This window comes from Diabrotica undecimpunctata, chromosome 7 (assembly GCF_040954645.1).
Source record: "Diabrotica undecimpunctata isolate CICGRU chromosome 7, icDiaUnde3, whole genome shotgun sequence".
NCBI lineage: Eukaryota > Metazoa > Arthropoda > Insecta > Coleoptera > Chrysomelidae > Diabrotica > Diabrotica undecimpunctata.
Genome location: NC_092809.1, coordinates 141,893,070 through 141,907,373, shown reverse-complemented (window position 1 = coordinate 141,907,373; position 14,304 = coordinate 141,893,070). Strand labels below are relative to the sequence as shown.

Genomic DNA, 14,304 nt, shown 5'->3' with positions numbered 1-14,304 from the left:
AATTTGGCCTAATATATTCAAAATAAATAACAAAATAAAATTTCATTGGAGGTAAGTCAATCCTCATAATCTTAAGTTTTTTATTGTTGTAGAATTTATAGGCTACTGGTTTCGAGGCTTACAATATACGCCACATTATCAGGCCACAGTACATCTTTGTTTTAACAAGAACAAGAACAAACAAAAAAGAATACCTAATACAAAACAAGAGTTAAAATCAAAATTGAATTAATCAAGCAAGCAACTGTAACCTTAATTAAGTAAGGGAGTTGCTACTATGTATATTTTTAATTAAATGAGAACTGTAAAAATTAATTTATTGAGAAAATTGACATAATATACAATATATTGAGACATTATTGACATTGGTTCTGGATGGGGTATTCTTTGGTTTTAGCAATACATTCGTTCCAGAATTTCGTTTTTTTTTTGTTGTCCATTTGTATATTTTTTGTTATATATGCTTGATTTCTGTCGCTATATTTTTCTAATTTAATCATTAGAAATTATCATTATCAATATCATTAGTATCATTTAATATACGAGGCGTGTTTTTTAAGTAAGTACCGTTTTGGAATTAAAAAAAGTCGTGCAAAGATATGGCAATAATTTTATTTTTACATGAAAGCCTGTACCTTAATCGTCTTGAAGACGCTGACCGCCCAGGTGTTTCTTCAAGTGCTGGAACAAATGGTAGTCGCTGGGCGCCAGATCAGGGCTGTATGGAGGATGATCTAGAGTTTCCCATTTAAATGATTTGATGAGTTCTTTGGTCTGATTACACATGTGGACGAGCATTGTCATGCTGCAAAACGATACCCTTACTCAACAAGCCACGTCTTTTGTTCTGGATTGCACGACGCAGATTTTTCAATGTCTCACAATAAGACGCTGCATTGATTGTCTCATTACGAGGCAGAAACTTTACTAGTAATACTCCTTTTCTGTTCCAAAAAACTGTGCATATGATTTTCCGGGCAGAAATTGTTTGCTTAAACTTCACTCTTTTAAGTGATGATGAATGTCGCCATTCCATGGATTGTTGTTTCAATTCTGGTGTGATTCCCACCCACGTTTCGTCACCAGTAACAATTTGGTCTAAAAAATCTTCACCCTCACTGTGGTACCGCTCAAGGAAAGTCAATGCACTGCCTAAACGTTAATCCGTCAACATTTTTGGAACCCAACGTGAACACGATTTCCGGTAATTCAAGTTCTCGGTAACAATGCGATACAAAACACTACGAGAATACTGGGGAAAGCAGTAGGACAATGATGAAATTGTAAAGCGTCTGTTTTCTCTCACCTTTTCGTCCACTTTCTGCACCAAATTTTCATTAACGACCGAAGGACGCTCACTCCGTTCTTCATCATGCACATTTGTGCGGCCATCTTTAAATGCTCTCACCCATTTCCTTACCATTCCATCACTCATAATGTTTTGTCCGTAAACTTCAACGATCTCACGATGAATATCGATCGATTTTACGCCTTTAGCACTAAAAAAATCGTATAACAGCCCGTACTTCACAATCAGCGTGACTCACGATTGTTGGAGGCATCTTAAACACTGGAGTAAGTATGCAATAAAGAATCAGACTGCAATGGCGTCAGTGCGTAGACAAGAGATGTAGGTAACCAGCGCTCATGCGCGGAACGCCGACCGTAGCGCTGCGGCGGCGGAATCGCAAAACGGTACTTACTTAAAAAACATGCCTCGTATCTATCCTATATCTAATTGAATTGTTGAAGATTCTTAAAGAAACCTCTAAAACAGTTATCATCAAATTTTAGAAATCGATGCCGGACAATTCAACAGACCAAACAGAACGATTATTAAAAGAAAAATTGAGTCCAAAACTTTGGAAATATATACCAAGTGCCCACCTGGAGTAACCGGGCAGTTCATCTATTCAGCTTCGTGCAATCAGTTCTTGAACTGTTGGAAAGGAAGAGGCAGCGTCCAAAACTGTGCGCCGGGAACACTGTTTAATCCCAAATCGTTGGAATGTGATTTTCCAGAGAAGGTGGAATGTGTAACAGGTAAGAATATTATTTTATAATATTATAAATAAAGGAGACAAAGTTACAATTGATTTATTTTTCGGCTATAATAAACTCAAATATTGAGAGTTATAAAATGAAATATACTTCTTTTTTATTACACAAGTATATTTTTAAGAACTAATCAACTTTAGCTACAAACTCCACCCATTACCGTCTTTTTGGAGGCATTTCCAGTGAGGTGCGATCGTTTTTTAGGCATATTTCAAATGCCTCATATTTATTGCCAAAACTCAAATTCGAAATTTCATGTACAGATTTTAAATATTGACTTTATGAATAGAAATTCCACTTCGTTTGACCAATCATCATCATCATCTAGCCCCATTTTCACATCCATTGTTGGATATAGGCCTCCTCCAAACGTCTCCAGTTCTCTCTATCTCTAGCTGCTGCAATCCAGTTTGTTTCTATTCTCCTTAGGTCGTCGGTCCATCGGGTGGGTGGTCTGTCTCGACTTCGCTTGTCGGCTCTTGGTCTCCACTCCAATAATCTCTTCGTCCATCTTCCGTCTTCCATTCTAGCAACATGTCCAGCCCATCTCCACTTTTGTTTATTGATTCGCAGTATAATATCGTCTACGCCAGTTCGTCGGCGCATCTCCTCATTTCTCACGAGATCTTTCAAGGTCAGGCCCAGCATTGATCTCTCCATTCGCCTTTGTGTTACCCTCAGTTTTTAGGCAGTAGCTTTCGTTAAAGTTAGGGTCTCTGCTCCATAGGTCAAGACTGGTAAGATGCATTGGTTAAATGCCTTCCTTTTCAGGTGAATTGGGGTATTTGTTTTAAAAATGTCTCTCATTCTTCCATATGCCGCCCATCTCAACGTGATTCGTCTATTTAGCTCGCAGGTTTGGTTGTCTCTGGTTATTCTGATTTCATGACCCAAGTATGTGTATTTATCGATTAATTCTACCTTGTTGTTATTGATCTGTATCTCTTCGCTGGGAATCATACTGGTCATCATTTTGGTTTTCTCGAAATTTATCTTCATCCCAGTTTCTTGTAGTATGTAATTCAGTTCTTGGAGCATGTCTTTGATCTCTCCCAGATTATCTGACAGAAGCACGATATCGTCCGCAAAACGTAGATGGTTTAATCTTCCTCCATCGATGGATATTCCTTTCTGTTGCCATGTTAGTCTTTTAAATGCATACTCAAGAACGGTAATGAACAGCTTTGGTGACATGGTATCACCTTGCCTGACTCCCCTTTTTATCTTTATTTTATTAGTTGCTGAATGTAGACTTATGGTTGTTGTGGCATTTTCATATATATTTTTAACTATATTACAATATCTGTGGTCGACCCTGCAATCTTGTAGTGCTCTTAAGATGGACGGTAATTCCACTGTATTAAACGCCTTTTTAAAGTCTACAAATATCAATGCCAAGGGACGGTTATATTCGTTAGTTTTTTCTATCAGGGTTTTTGGGCACTGCAGGTGATCGTTTGTGCCGTAATTAGGGCGGAAACCGGCTTGTTCCCGAGGTTGATAAAAATCCAGCTTTGTCTCTAATCTGTTCGTTATTATTCGGGTGTATAATTTATAAAGATGGTTAAGGAGACTGATTGGTCTGTATCTTTCCAGGTCTGCTATATCTCCCTTCTTGTGTAAGAGTACAGTTATTGAATTATTCCACTTTGTTGGGATATTTTGATTCCATAGGCATAGATTAAAGAGCTTTTGAATTTTGGTTATCAGTACTGAGCCTCCTATCTTTATCGCTTCCGTGACGACACCGTCCTCCCCCGGAGCTTTGTTATTCTTCATCTTTTTTAGAGCCTTGTAAATTTCGTCCAAGGAGATTTCTGGGATATCTTCGGAACCCTGATTTTGAACCTTCCTCTGCTGACACTGACCAATAAAAGTGATAAATTTTATTGATCTCATGAGAATCGTAAAAAATGACAAAAATCGTACGTTTATTTATTTAACACGTTTATAAAAACTGAGTTTATTTGCAGCAAAATACAAAAAGTGCATACAAAAGCCACACTCTTTACCTTTAAAACGCATTTTGATTTTTGTCGATAGGACACTTTGATTAAAAGATATCGAATTTTTACCGTCGAGTTGATACAAATTGATTTCGCGCGCGGAACAAGCGCGCGCGACATTCAAAATCGCCGGTCGCTTCAAGAGTTGTTTTCTGAGAGAACGGTTAAGTTTACACAAAAAGTGCTAAAAAACATTTTTGTTCAAAATTATTTTAGCTAAATTTTTTATTTGAAATATTTTTTTCTACGGCGTACATACTCTTGGTAAATCGTTTTTTTTTTTTTTCGTTTTTTTCCTCCCTACTAGGCGGCGTTTTAGAGATAAGCCGGGGGGTAGGAGTGGAAAACTTTTTTGCATCTTTTTGGGGTACCAAAATTGACATTCTTAGCAAAATTTGGACGACTCTGCCGACTGGACTAAGTAGACAAAGATTTATTAAATAATTATTTTAGGTCCTGGCTCAAATACCATAGAAAACATAAGAGTGCAGAAATCCGTACTTCAAGCTTCCTGTCCTGCTGGTTTCTCCGGTATCATACCGGATTATTTCGACTGTTCAAAATTTATTAACTGCGATAACGGACAAGAAAATAAAATGGCTTGTGCTCCTGGTACTTTGTTCGACATGAACAAAAATATGTGTGATTATCCGCAGAGCACTACTTGTTTCAATGGAGATAATTCTCTTGAAGTGAATTCAGCTGGTACTCAACAACACTATCAGTGGTCTCAGGGTTCAACTGATGGCCATAATCTGTGTACATCCCAGAATTGTCAATCTGGTAAGTTTTTGCCATTTTTATACATCTTGATTAATTTCCTTTTACCTAGTTTTAAAAAACATCTTTCATTCTTCATCAACAAATTAATTTGCTAGTTTAAACGTATTTTACAGACGTAAAAGATAAAGTTTCTAAAGTAAATATAAGGTTACCAATAAATTAGTTTTCCTTCTAACTCTACTCGACCTACGTAACATCAATATCATTTAACCTGCTCAATATTATGCACAAGAACATTATTATTATTATCTAAATGAGGTTCAGTGATTAAAAATAAAAACAATTATTCCAAACGCTGCAAAAAATGTTTCGGCAAAAAACAGGAAATATAACTAAGAAGTTCTACAAAAAACGCCATGGTTCTGTAAAGAAGTAAAAGAAAAATGCAAAGAAAAGAAAAAAGCATATCTTTTTCAAAACTGTAAGAGAATTCGCAATGAGACATATAGGCTTATTAAAATAACCAAAAACAACCACTGGTAACGCTTGTCAACAAAAAGATGTACTCAGAAGACCATACGATATCAAGAGACCCAGAAACACTCGAAATTACAACTGATGAACAAACCAAAATAAGCACAGTGGAAGTGAAGGAAGCACAATTAACAAGTCATGGCAGCTCAATTAACACAGCTCATCAACAAAATATTACAATACACCAAAGTACCCAAACAATGGAAAACAAGTATACTAATCCTGATGTTTAAAAAAGTGACAAAAAAATTTTAACCAATATAATAAATGAGAGAATACCACTTCATTCAGTATTTGTTATATGACAAATCACGGAAAATGTAGTAGAATGCAATCAACCGACGTTCCTTTATTTAACTGACTTAAAGAAGTATTTAGCATAAGTCTGAAGGACGTTATTCACCTTTTATCTAACATACAAATACCATTAGATAACATTAAAACAATCGAAGAGATATATAAGGAAAACAACATGTAGGCCAGAACAGATAGACAATTGACAGAAAAAAATCATGAATGAATACACCAAGAAAAACAATCTTAATAAAAACCCAATTCACTATCATCTACGGTCATATCAAGCAGAAAAATCAATCGAAACCGTCCTCATAAAGAAAGAAGTCGCCCCTGCTGTATTTGATAGTACCTCTGTCAAGTCAATATATAATGCACTGCTGAGGAAGAAAATTAACAAAACAACAAGAAAGTTTAATATTCAAATCATCATCATCACGTAGCGCTACAACCCTGGGTGGGTCTTGGCTGACTGTACAACTTTTTTTGCAATTTGTTCGGTCTTCCATCAACCTAGGGTCAAATGGAATGTTCATTTTCCGGAGATCTGCTTGGATGTTATCTCTCCATCGCATTCTGGGACGTCCGAGTGGTCTTTTGCCTGTGGGAATCTCTTCCCATACCAGTTTTACAAGTCTATCGTTATGCAGTCTGTGCACGTGGCCTGCCCATCTTAGTCGCTGTGTAGAGTGTTTTTAATTCGATATTGGTTCTGATCTTATACTGGTTTGTGGTGATGTTATGGTGAAGTCCGAAAATTTTTCTAAGTATTTTTCGTTCAAAGCGTCTGAGCTTTTCTTCGTTTGCTTTGGTCATGGACCACGTTTCGCATCCGTATGTTATTACAGGTCTGACGATGGATTTATAGATTTTGATCTTTGAACTTCTTATAAGATGGTAATATTGGTGGATCTTGTAATATTCAAATGCTTCAGAGTAAAATAAGGAATATACTTGTTGACGACCTGACTCATGGGCTTAGCAATCAAGAGATCTTGGTCCATGGTTCCGCAGACGGTATTGCAGTAATGCCTAGGGAAAATTTTACCAGTACTGCTGCCCTTCAGAAACAGAAATCAGAAACGATATGCCCTTGATTACATAGAGAATTGATGTCTGAAAGAGAATCTCTCTGTGAACTGTTCGAAAACTAAACTTGCAGCCTTTACTAATAAAAGAAAGCCTAAATTATTTGGGGAGGAACTAAAAAGAACCTATAAGGGTAAGTATCTAGAGATAACCCGTGATTCCAAACACAATTGAAGCTATTACATTGACCAATAGGGTTGCGCGAATCTTCTGGAACTACAGACGAGTTGTAGGTAAAACCTGGGGGCTAAAACCAAGAGAAGAGCCACCCAGAGTAAATAAATTTCCCTATTTTTTTACTGTAAAGTGATTTACGGTATGAATTAGGACTAACAAGTTCTTTTACAATCTGCCCAATTATACAGGGTGTCCGATTTCAATTAAATAAGTTTTGGGTGTTTCCGGTGAAACTGGAAGTAGAGTAGTAACAAAAAATATGGCGTCAAGTGCGTTATGTGACATTCTACTTGCATGCAAAATTTCACCAATGTCTCTTTTTTGTTCCAAAATTTCAAAAATATTTAGTTATAGTTATTTTTAACATCACAAAGCATTACACCCTAAAAGGTAAGTAGTCTGACCTGTACCCTGGATGGAAACGGCAACTAAAAGGATAGAAACAAAGATGTATATATATATATATATATATATATATATATATATATATGTATATATATATATATATATATATATATATATATATATATATATATATATAATAACTATATACCCCGATGTGGGATTAAGTCGCAAAAGCTTCCTAGATTCTATTTCTTGAGACGATCAGTCTCTTTTGCTTATCTTTTTAATGATCTCTCCCCATTTTTCCTGTCTAGTTTTTCCCTGCCATTAGTTTATTGCTGCATTTTCCTTTCTACTAATAATGCTTTGATTGTTATACGATCATTGTTTATTGTGGTTCTTTCCAACATGATCTGCCTAATGTCTGTAAATTGTCAATATCACAGAATATTGAAAATAAGGTCCAATAACTTTTTCTAATTTAATTTGTAGGTAACTATCGTGAAAGTCATCCTATCGGTCAAGAAACAGTACCTACATACACTTACTGTAACCCAAAGACTCAAAACTGCGGACATAGTACATATTATGACTTGCGTGGAAGTAAGTCAGGATCCAAATCCACTACATATTCGCAAACCGCTAATAGGGAACATAATTACCAATATGGAACTGATAATTTAGGATATGGTCATAACACTGATGAAGTAAGCTACGATTCAAGTAGAGGACAAAATAGTTATCGGTGTAGTTCAGGTCAAAATTGTGCAAGACCAACGCAAAACGGTGTATCATCTGGAAACACACAATACCAAACCTCAAGCTACGGACAAAACAATGCAGGACAGTATTCAAATCAAAAATCAGTTTATAGTCATTCCACGGCATATAAGCAACCTGATAATGAAGAACATATCAGTACTTCTACTGAATACGTAGGATGCGATTTACAAACTTTAACGTGTTTTCTGCCTGGTGAGCATGGTAGTCCAATAAATGGAAATACTGAAGGCTTAGTTAAAAAAATTTATAAAATTAATCAAAAATGTAATCCAGCAGTCCAAAATTGTGGTCAATACGGAGAAACCTATTCGAGCAATGGGCAAAACAACGAATACTTAGGAAACGGTCACGGTGAACTTAACAGACATAACTGTAATCCAGCTACACACAATTGTGAACAATACTCAGGACAAAGCACTACAGTTACGCAATGGTCGAGTGCTCCACAACAACAGCCCAATTACAACAAAATATGTAACGTTAACGACCCAACCTGTAGACAAAACCAATGGACCAACCAACAATCAGCTAGCCAGAAAACTACGACGGATTCTCGACCTGTCTGTCCCAGTGGATTTGTGGGTCTACACAAGCACCCTACCGAATGCAAGAAATATTTGAACTGTGCTAACGGTCAGACATTTGTGATGGATTGTGGTCCTGGGACTGTGTTTAATCCGAAAATTTCGGTGTGCGATTATCCTTACAATGTTGACTGTACAGACGCTGAAACTTCTCAAGTTACTACGACTGTGGATTTAAGTCACAATACGGGACGTGGTAAGGCTGAGGTTAACACGGGAAGCTATACTGAGTGGCACAATCAAGACGGACATAACTGGCAAGATTTGAATCACAATTCAGGAAGCGGTAAGGCTTATGTTTTTTTTATCTAATACTATTATCAGCAATCAATCACTTATCTCTGTTTTTTGTATTTTCCTCCCAGTCCAATATTCCCAGTTTTTTTACATCAGTTTTAACCTCTTTTAACCACTTCTTTTTTGGTCTTCCTCGTCTGCGCTTACCACTCGCTCCTACTGTTAATACTTTTGTTACTTGTCTGTTTGTGGACATCCTGTAAACATACTCCATTAAACGTGCTCTTTGTGCTTTTACTTTTTGTATTATGCTTGGTTGGTTAGAGAGCTCCATTACTTCCTTATGTGTTCTTATTCTCCATACGCCGTCATTGTTCTTTGTTTCTCCATATATCTTGCGTAATGTCTTTCTTTCCCATCGTTCCAATTTTTGTGTATTTTTCTGAATTAACACTTAAGATTCGCTACCATGTATCCTGCTTTTACTATTCCTGGATATTAACTTGGATTTGATCGTTTTGTTTAGTGCTCCTACAGCTTTACTTCCTATAGTAATCCTTTTTTTCTATATCTTCTTCGGCTTTATTTGTAATCGTCACACCAAGATATTCGAATTGATCCACTTTTTCAAAATAATATTCTCTATTTTCGCTACTTATTTATACGTATTTTGTTTTATTTTCATTTACACATAATCCAAACTTTTTCAATATTGTTTCCATTTTTTTAATATCCTTATTAGATCTGATTTTGATCTCGCAATCAATGCAATATTGTCTGCATAAGCGATACATTGTTGTCTCTTATACTATATTATACCATATGTCTCTACACTACTTTGTCGTGGGATAGCTTCTAGGATAAGCTTAAATAAAGTTGTGGACAGTGGATCTCCTTCTCTTAATCCCTTCTTTACTGTAAAAGTCTCTGATTTCGCTCATTTCCACTAACTCCGTATAGTTTTTCTCTACCGATTGAGTCTTATGCCTGCTTAAAGTCTATAAACAGAATGTGCAAACCTAGATTTTGTTCACTGTTGTTGTGCAGTATTTGTTTCATCATAAAAATCTGATCAATTGTAAACCTTCCTCTTCTAAACCCTCCCTGATATTCCCTATTATTTCAGATTCATATTTTGTTAGTCGGATTCCTATTAATAAAGCCAATATCTTATATGATACATCCAATAAAGCAATTCCTCTATACTTGATTTTGACATAGGCTTTTATCTTCCTTTTTGTGGATCGTACATATGAATGCATTTTTCCAGCCTTGTGCTAATTTCTTATTTTTCCAAATTCGTTTTATTAGGTTGGTTATTCGTTTGAGCAATAGCTGTCCATCTTAAATAGTTCTGCCGTCATATCGTTTTCTAATGGACTTTTGCCATTCTTCAGCTGCCTTATGATTTGCTCTATCTCCTGATCTGATGGTTCGTTTATTTCAGCCTCATTGGGCTGAAATAGCCGGTTTTTGATTGTATTTCATTGATATTTTTCTCTGGGTTTAGCAGTTCCTCAAAGTATTCTGCCCACCTCTCTAGTTTTCTTGGTAAGTCACCTATTAGCGCGCCTTCTTTACTTCTGCAGAAGCATGCGATTCCGGGACCCGTAGTTTTATTGACTTTGACTTCTGGTAAAAATTCTTTATCTCTTTGTTTATCATATCTTGTAACATATAGTTTCCATATCTTGTAACTTCATTTCCCAATATTCTCGTTTCTTTTTTCTGCAGGTCAATTTTGCTTGTTTCTTTGCTGCTTCATAACCCTTCCTAGTTTCTGTTGTTCTAATTCCCTTTTACATTCTGTATTAAACCAGTACGTACTGTTTGCTTTGTTCATTTTTTCTACAGTCTTTTCTGTCGCTTTCGTTATTATCTTCTCTATTTGTGTCCATTCTTGGTCAGTATCTTTATTTGGAATTGTGTTTTCTAATCTTTTTGTTATTTCCCGTTTTAACTGGTTTTCGATGTTTTCATCCTTTAGCTTTTTTACATTAAAACACTTCGTTGCATTTAGTTTCTGCTTAGTTTTATTTGGAATTTCTTGTTTTATAGTCACTACTACCATAAAATAGTCCGTGTTGCTGTTGCCCCTCGGAAACTTCTCAACATTCGTGATGGTATTTACATGTTTATTTTCAATTAAAACATGGTCTATTTAATTGTCAGTGTTACCATCCGGGTATATCCATGTTGTTTTATAGATTGTCTTCTCTATCAAAATGTATACTCATGATTTTCATATTTTGTTCTATTGCAACATTTATTAGCAGCATGCTGTTTTTATTTGAAGTTTCCTGCTTACTTTTCTCTCCCGTGATATTTTTGTAGATATTTTCTCTTCCGATTTTTGCGTTAGTCGCCTAATACTACTTTTAGATCGCATTTCGTTAGGTCGTTTAAAAGATCTTCTTATTGTTGGTAAGAATCCATTTTTATATCGGTGTCTTTATCTTCGCTCGATGCATGTACATTGACTATACATATTTCACGGTACTTTCCTCTTAAACGTATACAGCAGATCCTTTCCGAGATTGGTTTAAAGTCTACTCTACTTACCTTGAGACTTTCCTTTATTAAAAACCCCGTACCCAGCAATGTATTTGCCCCACCACTATTAAACAAGATTGCTTTTATCAACTTCTCATATTCCGGTTGTCTTAAATTTTGTTTCTTCATAAATACTTCTAACATTCCACGTGTAATCAAGTTTATAAACGATTCTAAAATAAAAATTTAAACATCCTTATAACAATTTTCTGTGGCAAAAAGATTTTTTGTCTAATGCCATCTCTCTCTCACACACACACACACACATTCCACGTGGCTATTTTTAATTGATTTTACCTAAATTTATATCATATTTTTGTTTTCTCGTCTCTCTCATTATCGTTTTTGCTGGCATTTGCCCCTTTGGTTTTCATAGTCGTGTTTTTATTCTTTGTTTTTTCCATCTATATTTGTTTCCACTGCGGTGCTTCGTTTAGTTTTTTGGATTATTTCTATTGGATGCATTGCCTATGTCTTCCAAAATTCCTTTCTTTATTTCGCTTTAATTATTTTCCATTAACTTTCGGTTTCATATAGCCTATTTATGACTTTCTTTTCTTTTCTCTTTTTTCTCTCGGTATTTTTCTAATTGCAGCCTTTATTCCTCCTTCTCCTCCTTATTTTTGTCATGATCGACTCTATCTACATATATATATATATATATATATATATATATATATATATATATATATATATACCTACTCTGTCCTGCTATATTTTTGAGTTTACCATTTAAGCGAGGATCATTTTGTCGCCTATTTTGCTATCTTCTGCCAATTTAATGTTGAGGTGAAGATTTGTTTCCATAAATTACTCCAGTTTATCTTTAGTATCTCTCTTATTATTATTTTTTAAATCTAAGCCTTTCTTAACTATATTTCTCTTTTTTTTTTCTTTCGCCAGCTGTTCAATTTTCTTATTTACGTCATTAAGTCCCTTCTGTAGTTCTTAATTTTTATGTTTCAATTCTCTAATATAATCCAGTCTTTCTTTGTTCTGTACGCAGTTTTCTTATTTTAGAGGGGAGCTGTTCTTGCTCGGTAACCTCTTCGTTAATTTTCTCTTTTCAAAAATCTCTTCGTCTTCCCTTTCTCCTCTATTTCTCTTTTTTCAGTTTTCCTCACCACTACTCTCATATTCCAATTTAACTCCACGTGTCTTCTTATATACTGCGCCACTGTATTAACAAATAAAATAAATAAAAATCTTTATAAATATACGGAAACCTGAATAATAGACATGTTCCTTTTGTTGATTGTTTATCGCTCTTAGCACCCGTTCAGCCCGAGTTACCGCCCGAATCAACTCCTCAGAGGCTTTAACCTCCATCCGAACGATGATTGAAAACACTAAATTTTTAATTTACTCATAATATAATCCAAAAAATATAACCGATGTACTTACTCCCTTAAAAATCCTTGTTAACTACACTTTGCACTATTTAATGTATTCAAAATATACTAGAAAACACCCAAACAGGAAAATAACATACTTCTAACTAGCACGATTTTCAGACTTGGACTCACATCTCTTAATTATTTAAATAAAATTGTCTACAACGGTGTACTTTATTATACAAAACCATTTAACAACATTCTACAACAAAATCTCAATCTTCTCCCCGTTCTAGTCTTATTTTAGAAGAAGGTTGACATAAGCATGGAATTAAATAGTGCACATCACCAAAAAACTCCCATTTTAGTCTAATATTTGACTTATTTCACTCATATTAACTTTTTACAATTGAAACATATAAATTAACAGTTATTATTTAATTTCAACAATTTTTCAAGATTATCAATGAATTTTCCCAACGAATGGACGCTTTGGTGAATTAAATTAATATTTTGATTTGCTACGGTTTTATCTTTGTCTGTGTAAGAGTGTCTTACAATTTTCTGGACTTATTGATTATGTTTCTTTTTTGTTTATGATCTTTTACCGATGGTGGCATCCTTTTTCTGGTAAAAAGCTTAGAAATTAGTAATTCACTGGGCCAGATATTTCTTTGTTAAGCTCTCCTGATATTTGATTAGCCAATAATTACCTTAAACGATGCCTAAACCTTGTTGCATCTTTTTTTATAAAAAATAATTGTTCACCATTAATTTAAAATCTTCTAATTTGTTATTTCGTCATTGTAATTTTTATTTAAATATGTACTGGTACAGTGATACCCAAAATTTAGACTTTATATTACCAAAACTCAAAACTCCATCTTGTTTCATCAAGTTCGTGAAAACTGTTTTTAGGTAAACCTGGATACGTAATTAAACCAGTAGAGAAATCCCCCGATTACGATGATGTCTACAACTCCAACCACTATCAACGAAGACCGCAAGTAACCACTCCAAGAAGCGCTTGGCCCCCACCATATCAAACCGCGGATTCTAACGATCTTGGCGAGACGGATTATGTCTTTACTTACGACAACGGAGATCCGGTGGTTTTGGAACCGGAAAACGTAATCGAAGTCAAACAAAGAGTAACTAGGAAATGTTCTGACGATGATTTCCATTGCAGTGCGAACTCTTGTATTTCTTTGACGCTGCTTTGTGATAATAATAGGGTAAGCGAGATCAAAAAATCACGTAAAGTATGATAACGTAATGTGTTATAAGTAAAGATCGGATTATAAAAATGACAGAAAGGTTAATCAGTGCAGTGTTACATTTAACTACAAAGACGCAATCATAGAAATCCTTTATTTAAATATATAGACGAGGGAATAAGGTTTTTTTCGTAACACTGACCCGGTCAGCAAACGACAGTTGATTTGAGTAGTACGCAAATCTGTAATAAGACTGTGGCGCACCCAGGGGGGGGTTTTGGGGGTTTAAACCCCCCAGGGCATATAAAGTAAACAATATATAAAGAATAGTAGGAAAACGTAACTTGTCTTTCACACATAATACAAAAAA

At 35.1% G+C, this 14,304-nt stretch overlaps 1 protein-coding gene across 2 annotated transcripts in view; it reads left to right on the top strand.

The window, feature by feature from the left end:
- The window catches only part of LOC140445945 (serine protease svh-1-like), a 53,712-nt gene that overhangs the window by 7,082 nt on the left and 32,326 nt on the right, over positions 1–14,304 (top strand). The window contains exons 3-6 of one of the 2 annotated variants that reach the window (XM_072538394.1): positions 1,795–2,043; positions 4,518–4,847; positions 7,719–8,879; positions 13,636–13,952. In XM_072538394.1, coding sequence (XP_072394495.1) covers positions 1,795–2,043; positions 4,518–4,847; positions 7,719–8,879; positions 13,636–13,952 — 2,057 coding nt within the window. The remainder of the gene's footprint in view (positions 1–1,794; positions 2,044–4,517; positions 4,848–7,718; positions 8,880–13,635; positions 13,953–14,304) is intronic. The other variant, XM_072538395.1, reaches the window with a different exon arrangement.